Source organism: Astatotilapia calliptera, chromosome 7 (genome assembly GCF_900246225.1).
Source record: "Astatotilapia calliptera chromosome 7, fAstCal1.2, whole genome shotgun sequence".
Taxonomy (NCBI): Eukaryota; Metazoa; Chordata; class Actinopteri; order Cichliformes; family Cichlidae; genus Astatotilapia; species Astatotilapia calliptera.
Window position 1 is genome coordinate 33939051 of NC_039308.1, and position 26554 is coordinate 33965604.

Sequence of the window (26554 nt, forward strand, 5' to 3'; positions counted from 1 at the left end):
TTTAAAACTACTCATACTTGTCTTGAAATTATGCATTTTCTCAGTTTAAACATTTCAGGACCTTAAAAAAAATGAAAACAAAACAGTAAAATATCTTTTGGGTGAGACTGCATAGGGTTTTTTTTTTTTGTTTTTTTTTTTTAACTAGGACAGGGCTGTCAGATTTGATGAAAACAGGAAACTTAACACCGTGACAGGCAGGGAAATTCCACCTTAGGTTTAAGACTTTAAAGCTTTGCACTCAGTTACTTCACAAAACATCCAGCCACGTTCAAATGAGATTTTATTCCTGCAAATAAGAAGAGAATTTTCTCATTAAGAAAAGCCTCTTAGTTCAATATTTGATGGAAGTCTGTTTTTCCCTTCAGCTTCGAGATGTTTTGGAAAGACATTCTTCTCAGCACATCATCTCCAGCACCACCCTCCATTCATTAAAAACCAGACTTTCTTCTAATTCTTCAAACTGGTCTGAGGAATAGTTCTCCAGGATGTCACTCACATTCAGTGCAGTCCTTGTATCTGATCATTTTCAGAGGAATTTTGTTTTATTTGTTTGTTTGTTTAAACAGTATCTAAAAGTCAAGCCGTAAAGAAATAGAAAAAATTCCAGCAAGACCTGACACAGGACCTGAAAGATACATCTGTGTCCTCAGCAAATCCATCTACTGTTCACTGAAGCTTCTCAGAAATTGTCTCAGTGTAAGGTTGGTTATCAAGAAGCCATTCCAAGGGAAACAGGGAGAAAATACTGAAGTATGCCATAATATACAAGAACTGGAATAAAAACAGTGACAACAGGTCTTATGAATCCATATTTAAAATTGATAGTTCAAATTGTTGTCATGGAGTTCAGAGGCCCCATGGATTGGGGCTAAATTTGCGGTGTTGGGGATATTGTTAAAGTTGATTAGGAAATTATGAATGAAGGAAGTACAGTAAGATTTTGATCTACCATTCTGATTCCATCTGGAAGGCATCTGATATGCTTAATTTTTCAGCATGACAGTCTCAAACACACTGCCAGTGCAGTAAAAGCAGACCTGGATAGAAAAGATAGCAGACAATGGAACAGAGCAAAGAGCTTTGAACGTCCCTTGAGAGACCCAGAGAAGTAGTCCTGAAAACTACATAAAGAAATTACAAGAATAATTGCATTTGCATGTTTCAATAAATCTCTGCACCTACTTCCTATTTTCCTGATAAAATACAGAGACATTGTCAACCTTAGTTCTTAGCATTCTCCCCAGATGATTCAGTTTTTGACTCATTCAGTTAGAGAATCTTCTTCCTGGAAATCCAAGAGTCCTCTAGCACAGCAAGTACTCCAGATGACCGCTAAAGCTCTGTTAGAGTGGTAGAGGCATCCCAGGCTATTTTGAGGCCCTAGTTACTACTGGTGGCCCTAAATATCTTTCGTTTTTGAGTTATTGAAGCCAACGTGTTCACAGGAACCCTCAGAGCTTTAGAAACGGTTTCATACCCTCTCCCTGATCAGCACCTCGCCACAGGTTTTAACGGATTTTGTCCTGACATGCAGCGTTAATTATAGGAGCTTAAATGCACACTTTTGAACGTCTCTAAACTATTATGTCTAGTCCCCTAAGGTTGCCACGAGAGGAGCCTAGACAGGTTCTAGATGCATTTTCAAAAATTGCTGATTCAAACAAGATACATCTAATGCCACTTTGCATTCAGAGTCATATAATCACATAGTGCTGTGCCAAAGTTTTGAGTCACCCCTCATTTCTAACTTTCATATTATCAAAATATATTTTCACTACATGTTAGCTGAAGATATTAAACATGGAATGCAGCGCTGCAATTCATCATAGTGTAGGAGTTAATTATTTCCCTTTGTAACGTTCCTAAAATCCATGAGGCATTTGGAGTATTTCACTTTTAGTGTCATTGCCAAATATTTGATTATTTTTTAATTGTTTTTCCAATAATCAACGAATTGATTAATATGTGCTTCTTATGTAATCCCCCCCCCCCAAGTTCTGTTTTGTGTGACAATCCAAAAAGTAAACTTCTTTTAGGTTTCGTAAAGATCTAAAACCCCAAAATTGCTCAGTTTACTCATTTAAGACGAAGGAAAGGAGAATATCCTCAGGAAAAGACACATGAAAAGAAATCCACATGACTAGAGAATTTTTGCTTGGAAACATTACATAGCTTAATTGATTAATTAGTATTTTCTCAAAGTAATAATAATAAATAACCAAAGTAAAAATTAAATTAGTATTAAAGTAGTTCTAAACAAATGTAATGAGCAGGTGGCAGCACCCTTACTGTTTACACAGTCGGAGTTGTGTCCTTTCCCCTCTTCAGGCTAACCTCATGAAAACGTGAACGAGAAGCTCTGACAGTATCACACACAACACAAGCAAGGCTTAATCTACTGCGTGTGGGATTCCCAGATCCACTGGTGGCTTTTAGATCCGCGTGGGTTACAACACACATCTGTAACTCACCGCAGTGTGCTCGGTCCTGGAGGTCTCACTGCTGTCCTGGGTAAAGCTGTGGCAAAGGCGAACGCACGCAAGAAGGAAAAAAAAAACTAAAACTCCTACTTCGCTCAGGAAAAAATGACCTCCGGATTATCTCTGCTGCGAGCCGTGATGGTTTTTATGTTACTTTTATTTTTGTATTTGTTCACAGAATGCGGGATGAGCTGGCAGCGCTGTCGAAGAACGCCTCGCTGTGTGTCAGTCGGCAGCAGCTGTGATGTGTTTACGCTGTGGAGAAGCAAAGAGTGGCGCCATCTACCGGTGGAGTCTGAGAACAGCAGGAAAACAGTGAGAAGGCGCTTACCGGACACTTTATTAGGTACACCTTGCTCCTGTCTGTTTTCATGGATCTGTGGGATTTAGATGTGGTGACTGTGGAGGCCATTTACGCACAGTGAAGTCATTTTCATGTCCATGAAACCAGTTTGAGACATGGTGTGTTCTCCTTTGTGCTCATAAAGGGATGGGCAAGGTTAGCAACGATCAGGTAGGCTGTGCTGGTAAATGATCCAGGGATCCATGTTGTTTATGCCAAATTCTGAGCCTTCCATCCAAATGTCACAGCAGAAATCTATTTTGGTGAGCCTGTGTGGATTGTAGCTTCAGTTTCCTGTTCACAGCAGACAAGAGTGGCACCTGGTGTGGTCTTCTGCTCCTGTAGCCCATCTGCCTCAAAGTTTTGCATAAGATGTGATGCTTGTCTGCACACTTTGGTTGTAATGATGGGTTATTTGAGTTTCTGATGTCTTGCGGTTGAAGCAGTGTGGCCATTTTCCTGTGAACTCTGTCATCAACAAGTACCTTTTTTTTTTTTTTTTACCAGAGAAAAGGACTTGTGACCCAGAGAACTGCCACTTACTCAGTGTCCTTTCTGTAAATTCGAGAGATGGTTGTGTGGGAAAACTAGATCAGTAGTTTCTGAAATACACACAACAGCCTGCCCCTCTTGACCATTTTTACATGCCTAAATGTACTGAGTTGGTGTCACAAATACTGAGATCCTATATGTTAGGGCAAGAGAAGAACATGCTGGGAAATTTAGGAGAAGTGGACATTTGCTATTTATTTTTCCCAAATTTGCCTTGTTGGCAGCTTTTGTCTTGTAAAGTTTTTTTCTCATGAAATTTTCAGGTTTTTCTAATAACTTTGTCACATATTTAACAATAAATCTGCATTTGTTCTCATTAATTCAATTTAGTCAATATTTGACAATATTGACAATTTTTTCTTGCAAAATGCAAAAAATTGCCACGTTTTTTCTCAATTTGCTGTTTTTGTGTTTCTCAATTTCTCCTAAATATGACACTTTTTGTCTCCTGAATATGACCAAATTCATATTTTTTCATGTGAATTTGCTAGATCTTTATTTTTTCCCTATATATTTCTATTTTTTTGAGTAAGTAATATACCAATTTTTTTCCAAAACATTTGCCTTATTTCTTCCAATTTTAACAATTTTTTCTTGTTGATTTACAAAATTTACAAAAAAACTAAACCTTTTAGTATTTTCTTAGTCTTGTATTTTTTCACTCTCACCTTTTGTCCTTTGCAATAATCATAAGTGTGTCATGTGCATTTGTCTTTATTTGTTTTATAAAAAATGTCAATATTTTTCTGTCAATGTTGAAAATGCTCTGGGAAAAAAATGGATAACACAGTATCATCTAAACAATTTAATATATTTACATAATTACGTGCATTAGTCAACCTTTTTAATAAAGCTCTTACAGCTAATTGGTAGCTGCCGTGGGTGCTGAGAGAAACTGTGAGAGAGAGAAACTTAACAAATGGCTGAAAAAAGCTCAGCTTCAGCTTGGACTCTACACGTAGACTAACAGAGCGAATGCCTCCCAGCCTGTGGAGTCACATTTCAGTGCTTTTCCATTCAGCAGTACATGTGAGTCCTTACCCAATCATATGTCAGCTACAGCTTGTTTTTGACCCTGTCCTCAGACCACCCCTCAAACCACCCAGCACTCTCCACATGCTGGGTGGTTTGAGGGTAACATATAGGATCTCATAGCACACACAGAGACACACACATATTCTGCAGTTTTGATATTTGAGATAGGACGCAAACTCAGTCAATATAGGTGAAAAGTTCTGGTTATAAAAGAAGCCTGCTGTTAGTGATATTAGACTCTCAGGGGAAGAGGATACAAAATCACAGAACACCCTGTTAATTTAATATGTTGAAATTCTCACCAGGTATATACTTAGACTGCTCTTACAGTTCAGTCACAGTAACTCAAAGAATCTCATAAAAATTATTATCATCAGTATCATCATGATTTGGAGCTGCTTTGTTTTTGGTCGGATGAAGAGCAGATGTGGTTGAATCTTTACCAAGATGTATTAAATAGGTTGACTTTTTTTCATATGTTGATGTATTTTAAAGTAAGAATCCTGAATTTATTCCAATAGAGATGGTTTAGACATGTGCAGGGGAAGGGTGGTGGATATATTCAGGAGGAAAAGGGAAAGGCCGCAGAGGAGGTTCATGGATGTGGCGAAGGAGGACGTGCAGAGGGTTGGTGTGGCAAAGGAAGATGCAAGAAGAGAGTGAGGTGAAGGAAGAGGATTTGCTGTGGTGACCGCTAAATGGAACTGCCGAAAGAAGAAGAAGATGTATTTGGCATAACTTACAGAGGTTCAATAAAGACGTCCCCAAAATATTTAACAATTATCTCCATACTAGTTTTTTGTTTTGTTTATTGTTGCATACATGCCTTCTTATTTTACTAAACTGTTACCTGGATTTCACCTGGAAGTCACCCCCTGAAAGGCCTCATGGGAAACTGGTTCCTATGTGTAGTTCTTCAAGTGGAGTGTGTCTGCTGTGCAAAATGAGTCTGTGCTGTGTTGTGTGGCCTATAGTGAATATCCTGTTTGTACAAGTGTGAGTGTTCACTTATGTATCATGTGTGTAAAATCCATATATTCATGTTACTTTGGCAAGGTTTAGGGAAAGAAAACATGTTAATCTTTCTAAGACATTTCCGTTTCAGTTTTAATTTGTCATATGCAAGTTAGCACAGGGTCAACATTGCAATGAAATGTATTTGACGAGGAGCAGACAGTCACTCAGCAGTATAGTATGTAAAAAATAGTAAGAGCAAATGCTCTAGCACATTTGATGCTAGAGTTATATTATTATTCAAAATACTAATCACCCAAACGACAACACTTCACAAAAAAAAAAAGGAAAAAAAAGACATGAGCAAGAATTTATAGTCCTGTGTCCTGAGCATCCATCAAGCACCACTACAGCACAGGCTTGTGATACTGTCACAGTGGTAACCAGTGCCCTCTAGAGGACCAAGTGTGCACACAGGCAGAAACACAATAGAACTACAGCTTCTATTATTATGCTCCATCAGGCTGACAAAAATAGAGGCTACCGTGCTTTTAAACATCATTAGCAAACTTTTACATTTTTTGGGTGTGATCTTTCTTTTCTATTTTTTTAGTTTCACACGTAATATCTTCTTGATCTACTGATTTTACACACCAGGTGAAAGATTTTCTGCTTTCTCAATCATGCCTTACACATTATGTTTAGACCACCGAAGGGCAACTTCGTCATTTTAGCACCAATTAATGTAAAAATCCTGGTTAATTCCTAAGACTTGAACTATTTCTTGCAGCTATTTGTTGCATAATGACAGACCACTGCTGGGCTATAATCCAGTCTGCCTGTATAAGTTCTACCTCTGACGGGAGTTTTAAGTACTTGAAATGAAGGCATCTGGACTTATGCCAGTATTTAATACCTGGGACTTTTCTACATGAATTGTGCAACAAAAAAATCGAATGTTTTCAAATATGAGTCTATGTGACCTTTGGCTAAATCACGCTGACTCAGCTTATGGAAGCCTTATCCAGGATAAACAGCTGTGACGTAGCTGCTGCTTTTCTCCTACAATGAAAAAAGGACAAAAAAACAGCACACCGTTCTTGTTGTTCCCAAGGCAAACAGGATTATCACATATTTTTACTGGAAATAGACACACAGTGACACAAAGTTTGGTGGAGAAATGGAAGCAGTGGAAAAGAACGCCAAGTCTCTGTTCACGGCTTATGAATTGTGGGTGTTTCTTCAGTGTGGGAATTCCTGAACTCTAATGAGTAAAAACCACCAACCCTCCTCCAACCCTCTCCAGCTGGTTATATGAGCCTGAGTGCTATTGTGCTAGTCCAGAGGAGACGGCTGAACTCTGAGGAGCACATCATGAAGGTAAGCACTTATCAAATTTAGATTATATCTAAAAATAATTGGGAGGTATTTTTTTGGCTAATCGAGCATAACTACTATTAAATGAGGAGTTTTTACATTAAATGAACTCTTTCCCTGCATTTTTTTCACAGCTGAATTTGGCTGCTGCTTTGGCGTTGTCACTTGCCTTCATCTCTCCTGTTTGGTAGGTGCACACATGCAGAAATCTTTGACACTGTTGGCTGTTAAACTTATCTCTGGTACACTGTTTGTCAAAAATCATAGTTTAGATTTTTTTTTCATTATCAAAGGTTTTTCAACTATCTGTTCATTTTAAATAATATAATATAACATAACTGTTTTGCAATGAATACACTGTCCCATCCTCATCCCCAGTTGTCAGCAGCCTGTAAACTGCAGATGGGGGCCTTATGGAGACTGGTCTGAGTGTGATGGCTGCACAAGTACAAAGGTACATTGGAACTGCTTCAGCATTCACTTACATGCAGCAGAGACATGTAGCTAAAAGCTTTGCACGTAAATAGAGTGCCTTTTAGCCTGAGGCACTGTAAATTCTAACGAGTAATTGTGTTTCTACTCCTGCTCAAGGACACTTAAGCACAAGGAGTGCCTCGGAATCAACTCTCCAGTCCTAAAACAGCTCTAAACCCATAGACTGTATATAAAAGATGGGATCTCAAATCAACTACTGATTTGAGAAGTCCTGTTGTGAAACCTCAAACTGAACGCCAAACTGCAATTTTGAAATTGGCACTGCATGGAGGGAGAAAAGCTACAGCCCCAGACTTGACTGGGGAAGCTGACAATCACACATGCCAGAAACAGTTATAAACAAAAATGGAGTCAGAAATAAGACGTGTGTAAATGTCGAACAGCAGTTGCTCTTCCGTACTCTGAAGAGTAGCAATTATACAGCACTTATTACTGAAGAGGAGCTTTAAATGGAGTGATAATTTAAAATATTAGTGTCATGTTGTATTAAATAGAGCCTAAAACTAGTTATTGAGATCATACAGAAACTTTTTACAGCCTAGGCCTTTTTCTTCACGTAGATTTCTAGACAACAAAAGATGCCAGAGTCGCCCCCTGCAGGCCTTTAGAAAGATGCAGCTTTATGGCACTTCCACTTTAGCTTTACTTTGAGAACTAGAAGCGAAATCTAATTTTTACACATGCATCTTGCTGTATGGGTAATTTGGCCCTACTTTTTGAATAATATCTTTAGGAACTTAAAAACAAACTTTAGTTTTGGCTTGCCTGCCTGACCCCTAGTTTAAACAAACTGTTACATAATGCAAAAAATGTTTGAGGCATAGGCAAAGATCACCCCACAAGTTTGGTTTTTTTTGTTCTGTCTCTTCTGATCTTCACTTTCTGATCTTCACTTTAAAGCCAATCCTTATAGTATAATGTTTTAAAGATCAGTGTTTTGTCCCGAGATGTGCATTATTTCTGCACAGTTTGTCCCTTTGCTGTGACATAATGAATATAGTGCACACACAAATTGTTTACACAGCAGTCACACATTCAGTGATGCCTGATCCCCCAAGTCCATTACGAAGACTCTGATTTGCACTTTGTGTAATCCTCAGGCCAACAGAAACGAAAGGCCTCAGGACTGTGAGAGGAAACACAGTGAGAGCGCTCCATCTATTCATTACACTTGCATGCCTACAGTTTAGTCAGAGCCACTGCAGTCAAAGGAGAAGTAATGTTTCTATCTTAGCAGAAGCAAGGTCATCACCAAACAGAGCAGGAGTGAGTGACCAAGGATTGGATATTTATGAAGTCAGATACTAGCTAAAAGGAAGAACTGGGGTGGAAGTGGGTTTCAAAGCAGTGTATTGATAAACAACAATTGTAGGCAATTGAGCTTCAATAGTGCATGTGACCATGCCAATAAGCGAGCTTACATAGGGTGCACTAGCAGTATTAGCGTGCAAAAAGACTATTCATGTTTTTAATCACTTTTTTTACAGGTACGAACTCGACACGTGGAAGTGTTTGCCCAGTTTGGCGGTGTGCCGTGCTCAGGAGAGGCCACTCAAACACAAACATGTGTCCCACAGAAAAGATGTCCACTGGAAGCAGGCTGTGGAGACAGGTTTCGCTGCAACTCTGGTAAATTGCAGTGTAAACAAAAATATCGCAAATAATTAAAATTCCTTCTACAGCATTTTTTGGGGGTTTTTTTTGCAATCTGTGGATAAACCTCTTTACTGAAACCATCATGCAGGTCAGTGTATCAGCCAGTCTCTAGTGTGTAATGGAGACCAGGACTGTGAGGACGGGCTGGACGAGCGAAACTGCGGCGAAGACAACAGCCTGGCCACGTGTGACCTCGACAAAACACCTCCAAACTCTGACTTCACAGGTCGAGGGTAAGTAGCTACAGCTCCCAACACCAGGAATGTGACTGCAGATCAGAATATGATTTTTGGGAAGGAGAATATTTAACTTATGTGTCTAGAATATAGACTGCATAACCTCAGTGGGTTCTCCTCTAAGTTTTGGACTCAACAATTTGTCTCCATGCTAGCCTTTGAGGCTGCAGTTTGGTGTAAAACTGATGTGTATGTGTGTGTGTGTGTGTGTGTTGTGCAGGTACAATGTGCTAACAGGGAAACTGAGAGCAGGTGTGATCAACACTCGAAGCTTTGGAGGGCAGTGTAGGAAGGTGTTCAGCGGTGACCATAAAGTCTTGTACAGACTGCCACACAACATCCTCAGATATAACTTTGAGGTGAGTCAAACAGGAACCTGTAGTTTTCATGCAAAATAAAGTTGGTGAGCTGACTCCTATGAATAACCCAGTAAGATAATAAAAGAATGCTCAATTTGACATCAAGTAGTTGCAGGTAAAAGTTCACTCAAAGTGATAAATTTGCTTTGGATGATGGTCTTTTGAGGAAAACTCTGTTTGATTTGTCCAACTGTTGGATAATAAATGTTTGCAGAAAATTGCCTGCAGTTGTTGAGTTGTGAGCTGACTGACAGCCTGAACAACACGGAGCTGATGTGACAAGCTGCCGTCCGATTTTAGAAAATGCTGAACTCTGATGTTTGTGCTGCAGGTGACAGTAGACAATGACGAGAGCGACGAATCCTACGAGAGCTCTTGGTCCTACATGCAGCACATCCAGAGCAACGCCTTTCTGGTGCACGACCGGCGCACGTTTCACAAGGAGGTTACTAACAACAAGGTGTGTATACACAAATACAGTTTATGTCTTTTTTTTAATTCCAATGAGATTAACAAACTGTACCTAGGCTCAGATCAGTCGGCTCTGTCAGCATCTTGCTCAAGTTTTTCCTTCCACATCTGTTGTCCAGGCCTACCGACTTATAATCCTGAAGAATAAAGTGGAGCTGGCCCAGTTTCAAAACTCTGCCCCCCAGTATCTGACTCTGGCCGAAGGCTTCTGGAAGGCCTTGTCCTTGCTGCCCCTCACATATGACTACTCGGCCTACCATCAGGTGCTCCAGAAGTATGGCACACACTACCTTTCCGAGGGCTCACTTGGAGGCGAATACCAAGCCTTGTTGGAGTTAGACCGTCAGGCACTCGCATCTACCAGTAAGAATATTTGGTATTAATGACACCAGGCATTTTAGTCAATTTAAAATAATGCACACACGTTAGAGATAATCTGTTTGATCCTGGCTTGTTTTCTGTAAAGGTACGACAGATATAGATTACCAGAGGTGTTGGAGGAAAGTTAAGCGCCGTTTCTTCAGGAAAAAAGTCAAAACAGTCTGTGAAAAACTGACAAAATCTGTATCAAGCAGCCACGGTGGGTGAAAGGTTTTTATATCAAGACTTTTGAACCATACACAGTGGCCCATAGAGGGTCAAAGAAACCAAATAAATGATTTAACCTCCGCTTACTTTCTACAGGAAGCAGTGTTAACAAGATGCCCATTAAGGTCAATGTGTTCGGAGGAGATATAGGACTCATTGGTGCTCTGAGTGTTCTGGATCTGGAAAACCCAGAAGCTAATGGAGAAGTTTACGATAACTGGGCTTCATCTGTCAAAGACTTCCCTGAAGTCATAAACCAGAAGGTATAACAGTGAAAAGAGTGAAACATCTATTTGCTTTCTTTCTATTGTCTGCTTCATCCTGGTTAAGTGACTGTTTCTCAGGCCCCTCCAGGTGTGGGGGCCTATCTGCCCTCACCATACTCGTGCCTGCTTCATGCCCTCGGGGGCAGGGCTATGGTTCTCCACAGCTTCTAGCAGATAGTTACATGGAGAAACCTTTTGAAAACACAGGTGTGCACGCAGGCGCTCATAGACACACACTATATCTTCCTTGGCTGCTGCCTCAAAGCATACCATGTGCTGTCGGTCTTGCATGCTGCTCAGAAACTCTGTTACTCTACTTATCTAGGTTGTTGCTGTGGTCTCCCTATTGTGTTGTTCTCTTTTTTGCTCGTTTTCTTTTTCTGTTTTCTTCCATCAGGTGATCGAGAGGATTTTTTTAGTGTCTTCTCTCACTGTCCCTCTTCCCCTCTATTTTTCTTTCCCACCTTTCTTGCTTTCTTCCTTTCCATCCCCCATCCATATCTGTCCATTCTGTAATAACTTAAAATATGATAGATAAATAAATAATAACAATAATAAAGATCAATCAAGTGGACCAACAGGATAGGCAAAAAAAATAAAGTGACTCTTTGGTTTGGGCAGAAACTCAAACAGACTCACAGGAAGGGAAAAATTAGAGTTTGGATTCAGTGAAGTGAGACGTGATCTTTTGCAGAGTTGCCTTTATAAATGTTGTTTAGAGTTTAGGCTTGGCTTCTGCAAGCTATGCATTTGCACTTAAGAAGATATAATTTGGTTTCTTTTCATAATAAATAACCTTCCTTGATGAAGGATTATGTGTATTTGTTTTAAATGTGTTGGGTTTTTTTCAGCTGCGCCCTCTGTATGAGCTGGTTAAGGAAGTGCAGTGTGCAGGACTGAAGAAGCTCCACCTGAAAAGGGCCACAGAGGAGTACCTGGCGGAGGAGCATCCCTGTCACTGCCAGCCGTGTCAGAACAACGGTCAGCCACTGCTGACGGGCTCCGAATGTCGCTGTGTCTGCCGCCCGGGAACCTCAGGACGAGCATGCGAGAACGGAGCTGTGATTGGAGAACAACCAGGTAACCAGCCATAAAACCTTGTGCCATCCAAACTCCTTTCCTAACAAGACAGAACTGGAAACTGAAGCTCTCCTGATTTTCTTCAGGGGTGATCCACGGCAGCTGGAGCTGCTGGTCTTCCTGGGGCTCATGCTCTGGAGGCCAAAGGTCAAGAACCCGAAGCTGCAATAACCCCGCCCCCAGCAGAGGTGGTCAACATTGCACGGGACTGCAGGTGGAACAGAAGCCCTGTGATGACCCAGACATCCAATATTTACAGTAAGAATCATTTTATTTAAGTATTAGTCTGGTAAATGTAACTTAATCAATATAATGGAAATAAATAAATGAAATAAAACAGTTTAAAAAGCAAAACCAAAAGTTTTCATTCATTTCAATCTCAAGGTTTTAAAGGTTATTTGCAATGTCCTTAATGATTTGGATCCACAAGTTGTGATTTTGATATTGCAAACTAATCCACTCCAGTGACATTCATTTAGGAGTATCAGAGTCATCTAACTGCAAACTGTTTGCATTCAGGATGATGGAGCCCCAGTGCTTCAGTCTTTCTGTAACTCCACCAAAAACCTGTGGGCCTCCTCCAAACCTCAGGAATGGATTTGTTCAGGTGAGGCTAAGCAGCTGTTGAGGCTACTGAACCTCTGGTGTTTGGGACTGAGAATCTTCTTTAAGTCCATCAGGCTGAGGATGATTGAGCTTTCCTGTCATTTTTTTCTAGAATCCCAGAGATTTTTACCTGGTTGGAAACACGGTGGAGTACTCCTGCGTGGACTGGTATTACCTCAGTGGAAATGCAGTAGCAACATGTGCTGAAAACCAGAAGTGGACTACAGGACCGAGGGTTTGTAAAAGTACGTTTTGTGATTTATTTATTTTTTTGTGTGTGTGTATAATTTTTTCTTTTGCTATCAGGTTATCCCAGAAACTGCTGTGTGAATATAGCCACTGGCTAAGAAGCCAGGACTCAGGGGTCTGGAGTCATGGAGTAATTTTTTTGTGTGCCATGTGGTGTTTTATGAGTGCTTTGGTCCAGAGAGAATTCTTCAGTATGTATGAACGGATTCCTTCACATGAGCAGAGGTGGCAAAAACGTAAAGTGACAACTCTATTTAAGTACAGCAACAATGTATTTGTACTTCATTACTTGACACCTTTGCACATGAGCATTTTGTGCTCCTGTTCAGAGATTTCTGGAGCTTTGAGGCTTCTTTTTGCAGTCATCTTAAATTTATTTCAATAGTCACAATTAGGCAGGTTGCATTAGGTTTGTGCAGCAAAAGAGGGAACTGGATGGCTACAGCCAGCTTTGTTACTTACTGAGGTAATGCAGAGGTGATTTCCAAGTCAAAACTTTGCCTTATCTGTTGGTTGAGACACCACGATATTTTCTTCGGATAAAAATTTCCTGCTGTCTGATTAGATGATAAAAGAGTCAGAAATTATTGGTGTTGTGCGTGGTTCAAAGGGGCCTGGGTCCACTCACTTCAACAACTTGTCCATCCTGACTGTGAGAATTGTTTTCTTAGGTGTTTTTGTCAGTTATCAAAACAAATATACAACCAGATGTGTTTTCTTTTCTAAAAGACAGTCAGCAGATCTGTCCTATTGCAGCAGCCCATTTCACACTGACCCATATCTGTGAAATCTGAGCAGCTCGTCCTGAATCAAATGTTGCTCAGAAGAGATTGAAGAAACTTTCCTTACATTTTGTTGTTTTCTATTCTGCTGTGGGTGCCGTGTTTTTTGACACAGGGATCATGTACACCTGAAGCCTCAGATTGGGAGTAAGGGCGTTCAAAGTGAGGATGAAGTCACTTAATGCAGTTACTTCCACTGAAAGTAAAAAACCTACAGAACATAACATAAGACAGGTTGAGGTGGTTTCTGTTGAGAAAAGCTGTAGCTCACCCAAGTCTCTTTCTTTTTCTCACTCTCTCATCTGTAATGAGGGTAATCATTCAAATAAGACTTTGATAATTGAATTACATTTTGGATATTGCTGTCAACATTAATGAACAGTCTGAAGCCTGCATTGTTTTGTAATGCCAGCAGAGGGCGACTCCTCCGGTTGCAAAAAGAAACGTTTTTTTAATGACTGCATGGACTCAGTTGCTATTTTCAGGTCTTACTGAATAAAAGTTGAAGTTAATTTTGTAAATGATCATCATTTCTAGGGCCCCTAAAGGAGGATAATCCAGGTCATGAGAGTGCTTGTTAGCATATGAACAGTCTAACAGTCAGAGATGCTCCTCAACCATGGTTGGATGCTTCATAGCAGAACTTCAACGGGTGATGTCTTTGGTGGCGATGCCCATCTTTTTTGTACAGTTTGTGGGAACCAGCAGGTTTCGCCTCATTTCTACCACCTCCCCCTTGCTGCTTTATAACCACTTGAATTTTGGACATAGCAACCTGCTGAACAGGGCACACAGCATGATCATAAACCCTACACAGCCTTGTAAGATGGAGTAAAATTAAGTCCCAGAACTGAGTAAAACCTTAAAGATCTCCATGTTTTAAGTTTTTCCATTGTTAGTAACTGTATTGGAAGTTCAGTTTTGTTGTAATTCTCACTCCCTGATGCTCAAAAGCTTTGTCCTCCTGTTCCAGGTTCCACATGTGGGATTCCCTCACTCAACAATTTAGTTGTAGCCACACCAACCAAACAAGCCTATGAGATTGGAGACAGTGTGTCCCTGTCCTGCCCCGAGGGCTCGGTGATTGACAGAGAGGTGTCGGAGATCATCTGCACTCCCAGTCTGCAGTGGTCTCCTTCTCCTGCTGTTGCTCATTGTACAGCAGGTAAAATGCATTTCATCTTGCTCTTCTTTTTTTGCTCTCTAAGGGTGACTTCTGTCTCTCTAGCTGTTATATGTTCAGTATTTTCTTCTCAATAACTTTTTCTGGCTGCATTTTGGTGGTGGGCTGGTAAGGTGCAGTCAATTTTTGTCACGTTATATCTGCTTTAATATATGGTTGAATCCTGCTTTTTGTATGCTTTCCTCAGCCCCCACAGCTCCCTCTCCTCCTTCTGGCCTAACATGTAAACTATGGGAGACTCTGGGAAAGAACGAGTGTGTCTGTAAAATGCCGAATCAGTGCACGTAAGCTGATGTCCATTTCTGTATTTAGCACATTGGAAATGCTCCATCTATTTATAAAACCTAATTCAAATTCTCTCCGTTTCTGTGTATTATCTTCTTTTAGGACTTCTCTGCAGCTGTGTGCCACACTTCGTGCAAACCATAATATGGTGCTAGATGTCTGTAAGCTCGGAGCTCTGCGGTGTATGGGCCGGAACTTCGTGTTAACCAGTGACAGCGACTGCCGGTGGCCAGAGAAGAAGTTTACATCCTGCGAGGATTGCCAGCCGGGGACAATCTGTCAAGGTGTCTTTATAGAAGACTTTTTCTTTTCTTTTCTCACAATAAAAGCCAAAAACAGGATGTATATGTGACAGGATGCTGTATAAAACCATTGTGCTTTTTAACTGCAGAAGCAGAGAGGAAATGCGTGTGCAGGAATGCATCAGAATGCCCCAAAGACTCTACTCCACTCTGCGTTAGCTCCGGTGACGGCAGCACTCACGTGACCACGACTGAATGTGAGGCGGGGGCCAGGCGATGTGCTGGAGAGCAGGTCAACGTGATCAGTATTGATCCCTGCCAATAATAAAGATGCTGGTTTTGGCTTTTTCTCTCTGAAAATTTTGACATTGTACATACAGTGGGGCAAAAAAGTATTTAGTCAGCCACCGATTGTGCAAGTTCCCCCACCTAAAATGATGACAGAGGTCAGTAATTTGCACCAGAGGTACACTTCAACTGTGAGAGACAGAATGTGAAAAAAAAAATCCATGAATCCACATGGTAGGATTTGTAAAGAATTTATTCGTAAATCAGGGTGGAAAATAAGTATTTGGTCAATAACAAAAATACAACTCAATACTTTGTAACATAACCTTTGTTGGCAATAACAGAGGTCAAACGTTTACTATAGGTCTTTACCAGGTTTGCACACACAGTAGCTGGTATTTTGGCCCATTCCTACATGCAGATCTTCTCGAGAGCAGTGATGTTTTGGGGCTGTCGCCGAGCAACACGGACTTTCAACTCCCGCCACAGATTTTCTATGGGGTTGAGGTCTGGAGACTGGCTAGGCCACTCCAGGACTTTCAAATGCTTCTTACGGAGCCACTCCTTTGTTGCCCGGGCGGTGTGTTTTGGATCATTGTCATGTTGGAAGACCCAGCCTCGTTTCATCTTCAAAGTTCTCACTGATGGAAGGAGGTTTTGGCTCAAAATCTCACGATACATGGCCCCATTCATTCTGTCCTTAACACGGATCAGTCGTCCTGTCCCCTTGGCAGAAAAACAGCCCCATAGCATGATGTTTCCACCCCCATGCTTCACAGTAGGTATGGTGTTCTTGGGATGCAACTCAGTATTCTTCTTCCTCCAAACACGACGAGTTGAGTTTATACCAAAAAGTTCTACTTTGGTTTCATCTGACCACATGACATTCTCCCAATCCTCTGCTGTATCATCCATGTGCTCTCTGGCAAACTTCAGACGGGCCTGGACATGCACTGGCTTCAGCAGCGGAACACGTCTGACACTGCGGGATTTGATTCCCTGCCGTTGTAGTGTGTTACTGATGGTGACCTTTGTTACTTTGGTCCCAGCTCTCTGCAGGTCATTCACCAGGTCCCCCCGTGTGGTACTGGGATCTTTGCTCAACGTTCTCATGATCATTTTGACCCCACGGGATGAGATCTTGCGTGGAGCCCCAGATCGAGGGAGATTATCAGTGGTCTTGTATGTCTTCCATTTTCTGATGATTGCTCCCACAGTTGATTTTTTCACACCAAGCTGCTTGCCTATTGTAGATTCACTCTTCCCAGTCTGGTGCAGGTCTACAATACTTTTCCTGGTGTCCTTCGAAAGCTCTTTGGTCTTGGCCATGGCGGAGTTTGGAGTCTGACTGTTTGAGGCTGTGGACAGGTGTCTTTTATACAGATGATGAGTTCAAACAGGTGCCATTCATACAGGTAACGAGTGGGGGACAGAAAAGCTTCTTACAGAAGACGTTACAGGTCTGTGAGAGCCAGAGATTTTCCTTGTTTGAGGTGACCAAATACTTATTTTCCACCCTAATTTACGAATAAATTCTTTACAAATCCTACCATGTGAATTCATGGATTTTTTTTTTTTCACATTCTGTCTCTCACAGTTGAAGTGTACCTCTGGTGCAAATTACTGACCTCTGTCATCATTTTAAGTGGGGGAACTTGCACAATCGGTGGCTGACTAAATACTTTTTTGCCCCACTGTACACACAAATGTTTTAATCTAATTGCTTGTTTTAGTTACATACGGAAAGTTAATAAAACGTTTTTGTTACTGTATCATACAATCTAAGGACTTATTTTTGCTGTTGGTGGAGCCATTACACATAATTCTGACCCAGCCATCCAAATGTCTCAGCAGAAATCAAGACTCATAAGATCAGGCTGTGTTTTTTCTTTTATTGTCTAATTTTGGTGGAACTGTAGCCTCAGTTTCCTGTTCTTACCTGACAGGAGTGGTACCTGGTGTGGTCTTCTGCTGCTCATTCAAGGCTGGACATGTTGTGCATGCAGACATCGTCTTGTGCATACATTCGTTGCAGTGAACAGTTATTTGAGTTATTGTTACTACCTCTCAGTTCAAAATAGTCTGGCCATTCTCCTCTGATCTCTGACATCATCAAGTCATTTTTTAAATTTATTTAACCATTTTCTATTTTTTTTTATTATTCTCTATAAATCCTTGCATGTCACTTAATTCGGCATCTTTACTGATTTTGAGAGTTATTCTGATACCTCAGCATGTCAAACTGCCTAAGTGCATGGAGTTGCTGCCATTTGATATAGTCACATTAATTTGCAGTGTAAAAAAGGCAAGGGATGAGAAAGTAGTGCAGGAGAAAATGAAAACAAAGTTACAATTTTATGTTTTTATTTTTGCACGTGAAGCACATTTAGCAAGGATAAAAATACCTGGAATTAGATTTGACTGACAGACTGCTGCTGCTTTCTTCCTCCTTCACACATAAGTCAGATTTTTTTAAACTGCTTCATTCATTATAGAGTATCACTAAAGTGAGGCTATTGATATTCATAGGCTAATGAGAGGCATGCAACTCAGAGGCCATTACAGCAACTCAGAACAAAGTAAAGGTGAGCTCAGCGAAGCTCGCCGTGGTTTTTCACTCTAACCTGCAATTCAGCCTAGTCTATTGCTCCCCTTTGGGAGAGGTTGTTAACTTTCCCCCAAATTTTGTGCTCACAGGCATGTTCACTCAATGTGTAAACTGAAGAAGCAGATATTTTTCAACCAGGAAGTTATGATGATGCAAGTCTTAAAAGCACCTCTTAACCTCATAAACATTTCCTGGAAATGGAGTTTCATTTTTTACTTTTACCAGATATAAAAGTTGTAACTGTGTAATATTTCTTTCTTTTTTGAAAATCATTTTTTTATGTCAAAGTTCACACCATGTTGTTGTTTATTATGTCTTTAAATTGATGTTTGTGGTGCTCAACGAGGTCTAAAACTATATGTGCTGAATGCAGTTTTAAACACAACATTCAGTGTTAGGTGCTGCTGAGTATAATGCAGCAGAAAAGCTTTAAAAGCGTCATCACAACTCACATTGGCCTTCATTGAGAATTTCAAACTCGTACTTTGAGCATTTAAGCGCGGCCATAGAGCAAAGGTCCATGCTGCGAGTCCTCTGGAGCCGGGTCAGCTTTATGCAGAACGTGTGCTGTTTCACTCTGGGGCACTCCCGAGCAGCTCTGCACTCACATTTCTTAAACACTGCGGGACAGACGTGAGTTAACATTAGGTCAGTTATTTGTGCTTCATACTGTTAGGCTAAAGGTCTTGTGAGGTGAAACTCACCAGAGCAGATCTCCCACTCATAGCAAGTGTCAAGTTCACAAGGCTCCTGAACAGAGCTCTTAGAGGACATGTTGGCCCTAAACATGGCCCACTCCAATTTGTCCAAAGTGCCCGCGTCGCACGCAGCTTTGCTGACGAAGAACAGCGGGTCACCGTGGCAACGACCAGCTTGGAAGGAGCAGAGCGACATTGACACTGTGACGCCGAGGTCTATGTTCAGGATGCAGAGATTCTCCGGCTGTGAACTACACACACACACACACACACACACACACACACACACACACACACACACACACACACACACACACACACACACACAGGGCTGTCAATCACATTTCAAACATTCAAAGAGGATTGTTGTAAAAGTAAAAGTGCATACATTATATGGAAAAATCCATTCAAATGTGACCAGTTCATTCGTAAATACTTACAGGCAGCTCTCCCGTGGGACACAGACACAGCGAGAGTTTCGCAGTACCTGTCCTGGACCACACTGAACATCAGGAACAAATGGTTCCTCTACACACAGCACATACAGAAACAGCATAAACTAAGTATTGTCCACAGAAACTATGTCAGCAGGTTAATGGATATGATCATTTATAGCAGATTAAACTACTCAGAAGTAAAAACAAAAAAGATCAAGGTGTAAAAATTTTGATGTAAATATGCCAAATTTTTAACAAAACTGCTCATTTACACATGTGGTTCTCATTTGAAATCTGAGATAAAAAGTTTTGAGAACAGGTCCACAAAAATCCAAAATCTTTAAATTTAGCCAATTTGTTGTTCACGGTTCTCCTCTGGGAAACGACCAGATGTCCACCAGCGCTGCGGCGGTTTGTAGATAATTGCCTGGAATTACTTCAATGTTTTCAACGAGCCTCCATACATCGATAAATAAAGGATAGCTAAATAAAATTCACTTTGCCAAAAACTCATTACAACTTCTACCTTGTGTTTGGCATGTTCTTTCTGGCTCAAAATGTCTTGATATAATTCATGAGAGATATGTTTGACAATCAGATTTTGACAAATACCGAAAATCAGTTTTTGGCTCAATCTTCTGACCATTTGGGAATGTCCTGCCAAAGTTTCCAATCTATCTGACTGGGTGGCTTTGGAAAATGTAAAAACTGCAAAGGAGGTTTTTCACTGTGGGTGCACAAAACTGAGCAGCTGATCTTGAATGGAACCTCTGCCAAACTTCAAATCAGATACGATTTTTTTACTTTTAAAGGCCGCTTACTGGAACTTGTTTTGTTTTTTAATGAAATCTTGTCAAATAGCTAAAGCTTCAGAACTGTGTATGTCATTTTATTCATTAAAACCATCACCACCTGCTCTCACTGACCGGTGAGTATCTCCAACCAATCAGAGGTTTATCTAATGAATAATACACATGAATGAAAAGTGCAGGTCAGAAATCAGAATTTGACCAGTAGGGTCCCCGTTTTCTCCAGCAGTGTAGTGTACCATTAGTGCAGCGCAGTTCAGCAGGTATTGGGGGCTCCCAGGTGAGACTGTTACCACACTTGTAGAAACCTCGCGGCAGCGGCTGCAGTCCCGCCTCATTGCAGTTCAAACGCACCACTTCACCCACTCTGTACTCGTCTTTGCTGGGAGACAGACTTGTGTCATCAGGGATGTCAGGGGGAAGGCAAATCTTCCCTAAAGGTTACAGGATCACATAGACGTCAGGCGCAGCTAATCTTTGGTAAATGATAAATGGCCTGTATTTGTATAGCGCTGTACTAGTCCCTAATTACCCCAAAGCGCTTTACACATCCATTCACACACACATTCACACACACAATCCTTAAGCAGTTTGTCATTTTTTTGTGCGTTAAGGACTATTATAGCAAACCACTAAGATAACTGTGGACTGGTTTAATGGGAAAACAGACTTACTGATGCATCTCCCACTTATTTGACTCCAGCTTCCATCAGGAAGGCAGTTGATGTACTGAAAACCGTCGAGATCAAACCCAGTGACACACTCAAACTCCTCGTCCTCACCAAAGGTATAATACTGCTTCGCTTTCTGTCACAAAATAATGTAATGCAGATATGAGCGTCTATATAAAGCACATGTCATAATCTGACGCATTTCAGCTTGTGTGTCTGGTTTTACGCGGAGGAAGCTGTTCTCAGGGCTCTTTGGCCGCAGACATCCCTGCACACCAGGTGGCAGCTCGTCCCTCCAGCCTATCGTGAAGTCGTCATCATTGTCACAGGTCTCCTGTCTGAACGAGAGACACAAATCAGATCGTCCAGTAATTCTGAATAGTCAAAATAAACAATCAGCTGTTGTACAGGAGCAGCAGTGTATCCTCATGTCCATGTGTCAGGGTAAAAGCAGCGAAGATATAAGGTTGACAGAACTTTTCCTTATACTGAAATATAAAATAAAAACAGTACTTTGTGAAGATGGAGATGTGACAGGCCTCCTCCTGTCTGTCTGGGCCACTGCAGGGCTGTCCTCCTTTGAGAGGGGCGGGGTTATTGCACCGCCTCGTCCGATGTCTCTTCATGGAGGCTCCACAGCTGCTCCACGACCCCCAGCAGCTCCACAAACCATCCACCGCCTCTGTGGATGTAGCAAAGCAGATAATGTTTCCAGTGTGAATGTTAGTAAAACCTGATTAGAATCTGTGTTTGCTTCAAGGTTTTGAGACTCGCTAGCAGTTCCTGAAGTATTATTCAAAGTTCAAAATAAGAAGTTGATCCTAAGAAAATGAGGGGCATATTAGAATAGATATTCTAGATTTAATCAAATAAAAAAAATGTGACTGACTAGCAGAACTCGGTCTACAAATAAAAACCAGAAACAACAAAAAATCCTCATTTTCAGCTCCGTCACTGATCAGGATCTTTTCATGTTGGACTGCCGGTCAAACAGTGCTTTTCTAGTCTCACTGACCTCTCGAAGCGCTTTAGCCTACAAGCTTCATTTCGCCATACATCAGGACAGAGCCAGACTGCAACGGACAATCAAGTCTGCAGATCTTCCCAAATTGTTTAAACTGCTGCCTTTAGGCAAACGCTACAGAGCACTGTTTATCAAGACCAGCCGCCACAGAGGCAGTTCCTTCCCCCAGGCTTTCACTTTAATGAACACTGTGAAATAACCCACTGTTATATCAATGCTATTTCACTAAGGACACTTTAAATTCAAAGTATTTCCACATCACACAGCAACAGTGTTTTTATAACTAGACCTGGTGAGCACCAGATATACCTGAAGTGTAATCAGGAGCCCGTATTTCACAGTTGGCTCCATAGGTGCCAGTCTGGCAAACGCACTTGCACTCTGTGCCGGACAGAACAGGCCTGGCGTTGTTGGGACAGGGAGCGCACTTGCAGGGATCAAACTCCTGCATGTACTGCTGCAGGGCCTTCCTCAGGTGCCTCCTCTTTGTGGAAGCGCAAGGAATTCCATGAACCAGATCTATGAGAGGAAGCAGCTGGACACGCCGACTCAGATGTAAGTGCAAGATTTTTTGTAGATGGTTATTTCTGTGATGCTTGAGGAAAGAATACTACAGTTAACCTTGTAATCGACGACAGCAGGGTTTTCGAGGACAGACTTTGCCCAGTTCTTGAAGGATATTTTATCCGGAGTGGCGCCCTGCCTCTCCCAGGCCAGAGCTGCTGCCTCTCTAGCTCGACCTCCTTTCACCATGGAGAAAGACCTCTCCGATGCCTGAACATATGAGCCTGGACAAAAGAAATGTGCAGGGAAAGAGTGAAGAAGATAACACGGTAGAAACGAAATCAATGCTCTCTATTGAGGCAGTGAGGCAGAAATATAGTATTATTGTTACCTTCATATTTCTGAGTCATCCGGTTGTTAGAGCATCGGTTTTCACGCCTGTGTTCTGTGTAGAGGATGATAGTCCAGGTGGTCTCTCGGCCCAGGCAGTCTATCGCGCTCTCCTCAGTTACACCTACAGAGAGAAAAAGAGCAAGAAATGCAGAAATGCAGGAAATCAAAACAAGCTGTTGTGTGTTTTATGTTGTAGACAACAACGTGTTGTTTCTGAGGAGTGAACAGGTCAAAGCGTATTTCTACCATTCCCCTATATGTTGAGAATATAAAGAAAAAGGTCAGGATGAAAGCGAGGTAAAACTGGAGGAATGGTTACTCAGCCTCGTTTAACCAGATGTACAAAAAAAAATTAGACTTGCTCGAAAATATTTGTGGTGTTCTCTGGCAAATGCCAGTCAAGAGGCACGGTGCTGGGCTGTGAGCACAGGAGCCACCGAAGGATGTTTCTGACAGACTGGTCAGAAAAATTCACAAATAACCACGTGGAAGTCATTGTGTCAAACTCTGGCTGTGTGACATGTCATGTCTCATTGTTGCTCCTCTAGTGCACTTGCTGTTAATTTCATTTGCACTGAAGCCGGTGAAATGCCCTCACAGTGCTTTATGCTTTCTAATTGGACAGACCTGATATCCCTGAAGCTTAACTGACTTTGTGTTGTACTGTGGTATTTGAGTGTTTCCTTCATTTTTTTTCTTTCCAGTTTTTAGTGTTTAATTAATTTTTCAGTTTACTGTATGTGCCCAGTGCTGCATTTTCCATTTTTTCCACCAGGCTGTGCTGTTGTACCTGAACTCTTGAGCTCCTCTCTGCTGTACTGGTACAGCAGATCATAGTGGCCTCCCAATGTCCCTGAGCTGTAGTAGTGTGTCCCGAAGCGCTGAAAGATTTCCCTGTAGAGTGCGTAGTTGTAGTCGAGAGGAAGGGCGTGGAGGAACTGTAAGAAGGGCTGTGACAGGACGAGGTCCCCCGGGTCCCGAATCTTGAATGTTGACACAGGAAGGACTTGGTTCACTCTGATAAACTTGGAGTCCTACAGAAGAACATCCAATAAATAAATAAGAAGATCATAAGGGGAAAAATACAGATAAAAAAGAAATATGTGTTCCTGCACACATGTTGACCTATTTATCTTTGTGGGGACTGTGTTTCAGATCCTACTAATGCGGTCATTTTTTATACAATGTAAACATCGTGTCTTTTCTTTTCTTTCCTTTTCTTTTCTTTCTCCTTCTAACATTACATCTATGATTAGAAAATGAGGGAAAGCATAATGTGAATCTGGGTTTCTCAAAACTACATCATGTCAAACTTGTGAGTGCATCCCACAGTTTTCTGGACTCACCTTCTTCTTTGAAGCTTCAAAAGCTTCACTTTTAGAATCGGAGTGCGACTTAGACGATGCACTGAAGAAAAAGATCGGGAAGAAAAACAAGCCTTGAGATTGCGTGCTGCTGCCAGGCGTCGTTTGGGAGGTCTTCAAATCGATGGACTCGGCGTGCAGCGGCTGAGGCTCAGTGTTGAAGTCCTCTGGCTCTCCAACCTAAACAACCACAACTACATCTGTTACCTGGGACTTTTCAAACCCTGCCATATAAAACAGGCGGTGCACCGGTTCAACTCTTGGGTAACATAGCAGGGCGTTCAATGCACCATCCTTTCCATTTAAAACACATTTTGTTATGTTTTGTTGGGCTGAGCACAGCAGTGGTTTGATTGAATGTTTCACACAGTGTTTAAACAAAAAGTGCTTTTTAATAAGTACCAATAAAAAATACTGTACATCATTTCTAATGTCCACATGTAATAAAGAGGCGTTTCGTTATTTGTCTAGAATAATTTAGATTTTTATTTTAGAGATTAGCAGATGCCTTTTCGGGGAAATTTGCATTTTAGTTAGCACTCTGCACTTTAGGAAACCATTCGCACATCAAGAAACATACGTACACATTAGAGATCTTAAATATATACTTATAAATATATTTATTGAACATTTTAATGATTTGTGTGATTCTGCACTCGAGTGGCTACTTGGCGTACGGTGGACAGATACTGTAAGTTAAAGAGACAGTACTTGTCACAAATGTAGTTGATTATTATGTAGTTTAGAAAAGTGTGGGTAATGCATTTGCGCAATTATTATGAATATAGATCTTAGTGTAAGTGGATTTGTGGTGTAGCGATCACGCGCCTGTTCTCTCTTTTGCCTTCTACAATGTGTTTGAGCAAATGTGTCCCCGGGGGTTTGAACACTATTTAAAGGTTCTGGTAGAGCTCAAGTGGGAAGTTTGGTTGGAGAGTCGCTTGGGGGTTTTAGGTGTCATTTGGGATTTCTAGGGTTATTCGGTTTTAACACAAATGTACTTATTATGGATACTTTTGTTTGAAAGCTTTAATTATAAATGTGCACAAATGGTTGTGTGGCTTATCTGCCTTTTTGGAATGTGGAAAAACCCCTGAAGGTTTTGAGAAAAGTGTGGCTCATCAGCAGCACGTTATAAAGGGCTACCAATTACCTAGACAGGGCTGCTGGTATACATCACTAATGCTCCACAGAACTGCCGGGTTAAGCTTAGTAAAGTCAAGCTTTGATCAATAAAAATAAAAGAACAGGCTCCATTAACTCGTGTGTCTGCTGCAGTGATTGTAGCCTTGCTGCTCAATGGTCGTTCGTCACATCATGACATTGTGCTGCACAAGCAGTTTATATAAACGTATGTCAAGCAGTGTTGTGTACAACTCAATGTGAGCTTCCTTAGGTGCTAACAAGTGTGGAAGTTGCTGGGAACACTTCAGCTTTTCCACTTTTTAAAGATTACATTGAAAATACTGTTAATGTCTTAAGGTGGCTGCTCGATGCACCTGGCAGTGCATGTGTTAGCTTGATCAGGCTGCTGCTGGTTTGCATTAAGTGCCAGTTGGGTAGGATTTGACTCTATTGCAACCACTTTAGTGACACGAGTAAAATGACTTTGTAAAGACTGTCACTGCTGATTATTTACCTGGAAGTGACAACAGCTCCATATGAATGCAAGACTCCAATACCAAGACCTACCTTGATCTTCAAAGTTTTAAAGTTGTAAGGAACTCGGTGGTAGAGTAATGTGCTTGGAGGCCTCTCAATGACGCAGGTTCCTCCCATGAACATGTTGTCCAGCACTGCTCCCCTCGGTTCCTGGGCGAGAACATCAAACCTTCACGAACACAAATCGGGGGAAAGTCAAATCTCATTCGCTTGTAAGAAAAAAGTCCATTTTAAAGTCTAAAAGTACATCCACAGGCCGATGTCATTATTGGCTTATATTGAAATTTCTGAATAAATAAACTGGAATAAAGTGTAATAAAAAGTACTGAAAGCATTTTCTGCATTTTTATGTCAGAGTTTTGTGTTTATAAATGTTTTTATGATATTCACTATTATCGTGAAGATTTAAACATTTAATTTTCAAGGATTTTTTTATCTGTGATATTTTTAAAATATTATGCTTCTATATTTATGCACAAACCAAAAATTTCAAGTCGTCAGATGCTTTGTTTTCCTATTTGAATTGCTTTCAAAGCTTGATATCAGCCTCAAACAAAACAAAACGGTGATTATCTGTTTACAAGTAGAAATATGACTGGACCACTGAGGAGGAGGAACATAATATATGAACACAGGAGGGAGGAATGCAAGAGGACTGACATGAGTCAGGATCTCAGCTGTGACCTTTTGACCTTTAGCTTACCCGTTCCCCACCAGGTCAGACCCTGGAGCCACTCTCTTCTCTACAGGACACACAACAGTGAACTCGCCACAGTCCCTCTCATCGGAGTTATCCCCGCAGTCGTTCTGTCTGTTGCACGTCAGTGTCGAGTTAATGCAGCGCCCTGCAGGAA

General features: G+C 41.2%; 3 protein-coding genes across 7 annotated transcripts in view; 1 reads left to right on the top strand and 2 right to left on the bottom strand.

Annotated features, from left to right (window-relative positions):
- Nucleotides 1–2717, bottom strand: part of ghrb (growth hormone receptor b) — a 31254-nt gene extending 28537 nt beyond the window's left edge. For 2 of the 3 annotated variants that reach the window (XM_026174460.1, XM_026174457.1), the window contains exon 1: nt 2475–2717. The gene's annotated coding sequence lies outside the window, so the exon portion shown is untranslated. Of the gene's footprint in view, nt 1–2292; nt 2452–2474 lie in introns of those variants that run through there. The other variant, XM_026174458.1, reaches the window with a different exon arrangement.
- A 70-nt stretch (nt 2718–2787) lies between these two features.
- On the top strand, nt 2788–15663 carry LOC113026049 (complement component C7-like). Of its 2 annotated transcripts, XM_026174455.1 has the most exons (19): nt 2788–2829; nt 6614–6747; nt 6879–6931; nt 7123–7198; nt 8727–8868; nt 8984–9128; nt 9352–9490; nt 9822–9950; nt 10081–10324; nt 10428–10541; nt 10646–10812; nt 11667–11895; nt 11982–12153; nt 12415–12502; nt 12614–12746; nt 14506–14697; nt 14903–14999; nt 15103–15284; nt 15392–15663. In XM_026174455.1, exons 2-19 carry the CDS (start codon nt 6682–6684, stop codon nt 15565–15567), a joined length of 2544 nt encoding a protein of 847 aa, XP_026030240.1. In that variant the 5' UTR covers nt 2788–2829; nt 6614–6681; the 3' UTR covers nt 15568–15663. The 2 variants fall into 2 exon arrangements, with proteins under 2 accessions (XP_026030240.1, XP_026030239.1); XM_026174454.1 differs by lacking the exon at nt 2788–2829 and having other exon boundaries at nt 5221–6747.
- Nucleotides 15664–17872: 2209 nt separating this feature from the next.
- Nucleotides 17873–26554, bottom strand: part of c6.2 (complement component 6, duplicate 2) — a 31155-nt gene continuing 22473 nt past the window's right edge. For both annotated transcript variants that reach the window (XM_026174462.1, XM_026174461.1), the window contains 14 exons: nt 26404–26545; nt 25731–25869; nt 24021–24218; nt 23465–23708; nt 22673–22795; nt 22399–22565; nt 22087–22312; nt 21267–21435; nt 20980–21091; nt 20757–20889; nt 20322–20516; nt 19277–19364; nt 18843–19087; nt 17873–18758 (listed from right to left, as the gene is read on the bottom strand). In XM_026174462.1, the coding sequence (XP_026030247.1) occupies nt 18580–18758; nt 18843–19087; nt 19277–19364; nt 20322–20516; nt 20757–20889; nt 20980–21091; nt 21267–21435; nt 22087–22312; nt 22399–22565; nt 22673–22795; nt 23465–23708; nt 24021–24218; nt 25731–25869; nt 26404–26545 (2360 nt within the window). In that variant the 3' untranslated portion in view covers nt 17873–18579. The remainder of the gene's footprint in view (nt 18759–18842; nt 19088–19276; nt 19365–20321; nt 20517–20756; nt 20890–20979; nt 21092–21266; nt 21436–22086; nt 22313–22398; nt 22566–22672; nt 22796–23464; nt 23709–24020; nt 24219–25730; nt 25870–26403; nt 26546–26554) is intronic.

Excerpts from the sequence above, each read along its gene's own strand:
- LOC113026049 (XM_026174455.1), top strand. The coding sequence starts at position 6,682 with ATGAGCCTGAGTGCTATTGTGCTAGTCCAGAGGAGACGGCTGAACTCT. Across the intron at positions 9,951-10,080 it reads AGGAGGTTACTAACAACAAG|GCCTACCGACTTATAATCCT; the intron begins GTGTGTATACAC and ends TCTGTTGTCCAG. Across the intron at positions 10,813-11,666 it reads CTGAAGTCATAAACCAGAAG|CTGCGCCCTCTGTATGAGCT; the intron begins GTATAACAGTGA and ends GGTTTTTTTCAG.